The 6,640-nt window shown below is 50.3% G+C and overlaps 1 protein-coding gene across 1 annotated transcript in view; it reads right to left on the bottom strand.

Annotated features, from left to right (window-relative positions):
• Positions 1–3,655, bottom strand: part of Plpp7 (phospholipid phosphatase 7 (inactive)) — a 14,631-nt gene extending 10,976 nt beyond the window's left edge. The window contains exon 1 of the mRNA XM_031369776.1: positions 2,956–3,655. Coding sequence (XP_031225636.1) covers positions 2,956–3,406 — 451 coding nt within the window. The 5' untranslated portion in view covers positions 3,407–3,655. The remainder of the gene's footprint in view (positions 1–2,955) is intronic.
• Positions 3,656–6,640: the final 2,985 nt, after the last annotated feature.

Below are 6,640 nucleotides of genomic sequence, written 5' to 3'. Positions count from 1 at the left end.
ACCCCAGCATTCAACAGGCAGAGGCAGGCAGATCTCTGTGAGCCAGAGACCAGTCTGGCCTAAAGAGTGAATCCCAGGACAGCAAAAGCTACACAGAGAAACTTTGTCTCAAACGAAACAAAACAAAACAAAAACCAACCAACCAAAACAAAAAGGATGTGCCCCCATGCCAAGTCTATTGTTGTTTTGAGAAGTTTCTAATGTAACTCAGGACAGCCTCAAACTATGTAGCCAACTGTAATGGTTTGTATTGTGCTTGGCCCAGAAAGTGGCACTACTAGGAGGTGTGGCCCTGTTGGAATGGGTGTGTCACTGTGGATATGGGCTTTAAGACCCTCATCCTAGCTGCCTGGAAGCCAGTATTCTGCTAAGCAGTCTTCAGATGAAGATATAGAACTCTCAGCTCCTCCTGCACCATCCCTGCTTGAATGCCATGCTCCCACCTTGATAATGGACTGAACCTCTGAACCTGTAAGCCAGCCCCAATTAAATGTTGTCCTTATAAGAGTTGCCTTGGTAATGGTGTCTGTTCACAACAGTAAAACCCTAACTAAGACACTAACAGTGGCTTTGAACATCTGATTTTCTTGTCTCTATCTCCTGAGTGCTAGGATTTGGGCACAAGCTACCATGGCAGGCTGATGTGCTGAGCATGGGGTCTGTGGCTTTGTGCATGCCACGTAAAAGCTGAGCCCCAGCCCCACACTGTGTTATCTGTCACATTCTTCATCCAATAAGCTAAAGTGCTGGACACCGCACTCCATAGAAGCACCCTGGTCCCAGAGCTACCCTGCCTGCTCCACGCAGCCCGTGCCAGTGCCTACTCCTGTGATAGTGACATGTAGACCTGCGGTGACAGAGAGGGCAAAGGTTCTATCTGAAGGGCTTGGATCCTGGATCAACCATGGTGGGCAATTCACTTGATCCTCCTAAGCATCAGCTTTCTCTTCTGTACAATGGGCACAGTGAAATTTCCTTTCCACAATCACTAGGAAGACCTACTGTGTCATAAAACAGGCACGTGTATGGCATAGCATTTGGTCTATAACAAAGGTCAGTGAGAGATGTTCTTATAAGGTCAAAAACCACTGCCGCTCTTATTTCAAGAGGGGGGCAGTTGAGTCCCGCTCTCAAATGCGGCTGTGTCTGCAGCAGCTTGTTGCTGGAAGGGCTTAGAAACACTGTTCTAATAAGTGACTTACAAAGTGTCCACATCTGGGGCAGAGAAGTGTTTGTAGAGGTGAGTGATCCCATGTGGGACATGGACTAAGGTGTGGATATTTTGCTTGGTCGGCATCTGCTTATATGCACTTTCACCATGGGGAGCTCCCCCACTTTGGGAGTGGCTGTTCACTAGAAGACTGAGACCAGGCCATCCTCTTCTCTGAACCTTACTTTGTAGGGATCACTGAACAGTCAGAGGTGAGACCTCCCTCCCCCTCCTCAGGATAATGCTGAGCAAGACTGGAGAATCCAGCCTCCATCACTGTATACCCCGGGGCAACTCCTTGCCCCAGCCCTCTGGGGTGGGGTATGTGTGGGTGTGTTATGGTGCTGGTTAGTAGACAGGACAACATGGCTCCTAGTAAATGCTCAGTGAACTGTTGCCACCATTAGCACAGGAAGAAGGCAGGAAGGAGCAGATGGGGTTGGGGGGGGCAACACTTTCCACATGAGAGAACCTGACCCCTCAGGTAGGCTTCCTGAGTCTCGATCCTCAGTGAGTCTATTTTGGGCATAGGGAAAACTTCACATAACCAGAACAAATTCTGTTCTAGAAGCTTCTATTCCAGCACCTTGTCCACCTGTTCTCTCCTGGACTCCTCCCACGCTTCAAATTGGGCCCCAAATTGGGGCCTGCAAGGCAGTGGTTTATACCACAGTTGGGACTGTTAGAAACTCCAGGCTCTGAGGTTGGCAAGGCTGTTTGATTTACTGGGATCTCAGTTTTCTAATCTGTCAGATGGGAGTGTCAGGGACAGCAGCTTCATGGGACAAGATGGGAGAAAACAGTAACAAGATGGCTCAGGCATGACAGTAAGGATGGGGGCAGACCCAGCCACCTGCTCATCAAGACTGTGATAACTTCTCCCTCCTGGGTTGTACCCACCTAGCTTGGGCTCTAGATGCCTTGAAAGTGGATGTAGGGGCATGAGGGTTTTCACTGAAACTCTCTCTAGAACTGGAGGAGCTGGCTTTGTCTGTGTTTCCCAGGGATGAGCAAAGGCTCCCAGAGGATCCTAGGGGCCAGGAGGTGCTAGGAGGATGAGCGGGGTGGGGGCTGGGTACCGTCTCTAGGTGGAAGGGATGGCTTGCCTTCCACATGGGTACCACATGGCAACTGGCACATGGCAGTGCTAGCCTGGAGGGCTAGTGGCAATGGCTTTGGCAAAGGAAACTGATAACCAGGCTCCTTTCTCCAGAGACATCCCAGGGGGAGGAGCGGGCTAGTGCTCCAAGTGGCTCAGAGTGGGTAATAGGAAACCTTAGGTGGGTCCCTTGAACCTTTAGACTCTAGAAGAATCCTGGGCAATTTGTAGGGTCTCCAATTGAGCGTGAAAGAGGGGACAATTTGGGGTCAGCTCAGTACTGTCTGTAACCAGAAAGGAATAATGACCTGACCAAGACATCACACTAGGTCACTCAGCCGAGCCCCCAAGTTCACCACTTGGCCTCTTTGTACTCCGCCCCTGGACAGCAGCCCTGTACAGAGAATTGGTCCTCAGAGGTGCCTGCTGGCCTCTGCATGCTCCAGCCCCTCACCCCTCAATTTGCAGGGGGCCCTTGCCTTCCCACACTAGAGGCTTGTCTGTTTCTGGGGCACCCTTTCTGCCTAGCCTCATTACGCGAGTTCCTTGGTTTCTCACAGTGCCTGCTGATCCTGGAAGGGGTTGGGCCGGCTCCCAAAATGCCTGGTGGGCTGGTGGGTAATAGGTGGCCAGCGGGCACACTCACCTAGCAGCAGGTTCATGAGCACCTCTTGGCCAGCCAGGGTGCTGCTTCTCACCAGGCAGAGGATGGTGCCCCCGATCCAAGGAATGCCGTGGCCTGTGATGCCAATGAGCTTGACCATGGAGCGGGCACTGGCCCAGGATGCAGCCCGGCCAGCACACACCCCCAGTCGCTTGGACATGCAGATGTCAATAGCCAGCAAAGAGTTGAAGGCGATGCCCTTGAATGAGGGGTTCAGCTGCATGCAGTCCTCCTCGGGCAGCTGCTGTGACTGGCGATGCTCCCGGGCCCCGTCGCTGGAGGGTGGGGGCTGTGTTGAGGGCCCTGAGGCCTTCCTACCTGAGCTTCTGGACTCCTGGGTCCCCTTGGGGGGCTGGTTCAGGGACAGGAACTCAGCCCGGTTGAGGACATTGTTGCGATCCCTGGCACGGGCCCGGCTCTGGGAAGCTGGCATGGTGACCTCACTTACTATGAGAGGGCCAGTCCCAGCCCAGTTCCAAGGGCCTTCTCCCAGAAGACAGGAGCCGCCACCTTCTCTGTAGCAGCTGTTAAATATAGAGAGGAGAATTGCACATGGCTATTTACCTCCAGCTGCCACCCGGCTCCGTTGGGGACGCCAATGACAGCTGGGCAGCCAATAGAGCCCACCCTTACAGGGCCAGCGCCAATAGAGCCACGGAGAGGCGGATGAGTCCACAACTGAGGCCTGGCTGCCTCAGGCCTGGGCTATTTAAATCTGCCAATGGCTGGTTCTTGGGCTCTGAAGAACTCTGGGAAATGTAGTCCATTGTTCTTGATTCAGCCTTTGCTTCCCTTTCTGGTCTCTGGCCCTGGCAGAGATGGACCCTAAATTAACACCCGCTTTTTTCAGCTACACTTTGACCAGGGCAGATTCTTCGTAGCCAAGTCCTCCTGTTTGCCTGGCTGGGCAGTGAGTACCTTAGTCCCAGGGGCTGTAGGGAGTTTTTGATGCCACTGAGAGCACTCTGTGTTGGGTCTCTAGGGCTAGGTCAACTATCCCCTTAGTGAGACCATTAAGTTTCCAGGACTGATTGTCTTTCTTTTTTTATTTTTTATTTTTGTTGTTTCAAGACAGGGTTTCTCTGTGTAGCCCTGGCCATCCTGAAACTCACTCTGTAGACCAGGCCTCGAACTCAGAAATCCGCCTGCCTCTGCCTCCCAAGTGCTGGGATTAAAGTCGTGCGCCACCACCGCCCGGCTCTGATTATCCTTCTTCTTCTCCTTATTCTTCCTCCTCTTCTTCTTCCTTTCTTTCTTTCTTTTTTCTTCTTCTCCTCCTTCTCCTTCTCCTTCTCCTTCTTCTCCTCCTCCTTTTCCTCCTCTTCCTCCTCCTTCTTTTAAAATACAGTGTTGAGTTTGCTGTTGTTTGTGAAACTGGCCTTCTGTTAGACAGATGGGTAATTAGTTGAAAAGAGATCTGCCTCTTGGAGATTGTCTCTGGTACTTGACCTGAGCAAAATACTTAAGTACCCATATGTAGCCACTGGGCTCCTGGCTCCGTGCTAGGAGTTGGTCTTTCTACAGAGTGACGTTGTTCTGTCCCCAACCATCAGGAAGACCAAGGTCCCCTACATATTAAGCAAATGACACATTCATGACCCCAACTGAGTAGAGGACCTGCAGGGCCCAAGCCTGGATGGATTGGCTCATGGAGAAAGTACACACATGAGAAGCTGTGGAGCACCTTCCTGTAGAAAGTATGAAGCATCAGTTGTTGGCACCTGGAAAAAGAGAGAAAAGGGGGGATATCTCAGAGGGCAGCCAGAGGGCAGCCAGAGGGGCCCTGATGAGCTTGTGAGGCTTGAGGGAAGCCTCCCAAAGCTTCCTGGGTGACATCTGGGATTCTAATACCCACGGCCCATTTTAGGCTGCCTGGCCCTAGGCTGTTGATGGCAAGACACTCAGGGGGATTGGCTAGAGAGTGAGAAGTAGTGACTTCCCAGGGCTCATCACATTGGGATTATGATTTGTCTGTCTTCCCGGCTCAGCCCAAAACCCAGAGCCTATGCAGGAAGACCCAGGACTACCCCAGAGCATCCTAAGGACAAGAAGCCAACTCAGGTCTGTTGTTTCCAGCCACAGCAGGCCAGCCTACAGGCTCCCGAGTCAGGGACTCTCATGTCAGCTCATATCCACTGGAAGGCCTCACTCAGCCTGTCTCTTTGCTGAATCTTAGTGTTTCTACCTGTAACACAGGCATCATAGTGCCCACTTCTTACAGTTGTGGAAAGTGCTCAAATAGAAGTTTGTAAAATGCTGAGTAATTGTTCTGCTCACAGTGCACTGTGGGACTCCATGTGACATGGAACAAAGTCCTTGTTCCTTCAGAAGGACCCAGCCCATGGCCTGCCTTTGTCCCATTCTTGGCTGAGGTGTCTAAAAATCCTTGGTGTGGGGTTCCTTGCAAATTCCAGTGGGACCACCCTATGCCTCCTATTCTAGTGTTCAGTTCAGACCAAGCATGGGGTGGGAAGAGCCAGCCCATATCATATCTTCACTCCTGGGTGTGGCAACAAAGCATGAGCTTTCTCATCCTGGATTTTAGACAAGTTCTTCTGACTGGCTGGGAGAACAAACAATAATAGACATACTTTGGGTTTTAAATAAATGAGTTTCTTAAGTAATAATAAAATGAGTCAAAGAAAGAGAATAAATAGTAAACTGCAGAGAAAGAGGGAGAGGTTTGAATGAGATGTCTTTCAAAGTCTCAGACTTCTGAATACATGGTACCCAGTTGGTGGCACTGTTAAGGATATTTAGGTGGCCTTATTGGAGGTAAGCCACCTGGGTTTGAGAGTTTAAAGATTCATGCCATCTTGAGTCTATTCTATTTTTGTGCTTCAAGATGTGAGCCTGCATCTTCTTGCGGCTGCCACCAGGCCTTTGCCCTTTGCTCCATCATTGTGGGCTCTGACCCTGAGAAACTGTAATCCCAAGTAAATGTTTCTATAAGTTGCTTTGGCCATGGTGTTTTATCACAGTGATAGTCGAGTAACTAAGATAGGAAGGTAAATAGATAGATAGATAGATAGATAGATAGATAGATAGATAGACAGATAGATGGACAGAGAAACAGGTAGGCAGATAGACAGACAGGCAGATAAGCAGACAGATTACAAATATCATCATATTAGGTCCTGAAAACATCCATCAGAAATTGGCTGAGGAAGCCCTTTTGAGGCAGTCAGGTGGTGTTCCCAGGAGAATGGGTTCCGGGTAGACAAGAGTAACCCCTAGAGTGAGTGAGGCTTCCAAGTGAGAAAACAAATAACAACAGATAGAGATGACCTCATCAAACTGGTCACTGTGACATCTAGTAGAAACCAGCTAAGGAAGCTAAGTTAGCTGGAGCTCCACATTGAGCTTCCTCTCTGTGGGTGACCTTTCATTCCCATTGCAGGCACCTTTACACCATTGGATAAATAATAGCAACACCTCTGGTAATAGCTCACACTCCATTGTTCTGAAGGACATAATTTAATTTCCATTCGAGACAGGGTCTCACTATGTGGACCATGCTGGTTTTGAACTCAGGGATCTGTCAGCTTCTGCCTTCCGAGGTCAGGGATTTAATTGCGTGTGCCACTCTGCCGAGCACTGTTTCCGTTCTTCAGCTGTTCTGCTGCTTCCTTCCTTTCCTGTTACAGGGTCAGAGAGCCACCACCTA

The sequence above is a fragment of the Mastomys coucha genome, unplaced genomic scaffold, assembly GCF_008632895.1.
Source record: "Mastomys coucha isolate ucsf_1 unplaced genomic scaffold, UCSF_Mcou_1 pScaffold15, whole genome shotgun sequence".
In the NCBI taxonomy this organism is placed as follows: Eukaryota; Metazoa; Chordata; class Mammalia; order Rodentia; family Muridae; genus Mastomys; species Mastomys coucha.
This window is presented reverse-complemented; position numbering and strand designations above follow the sequence as displayed.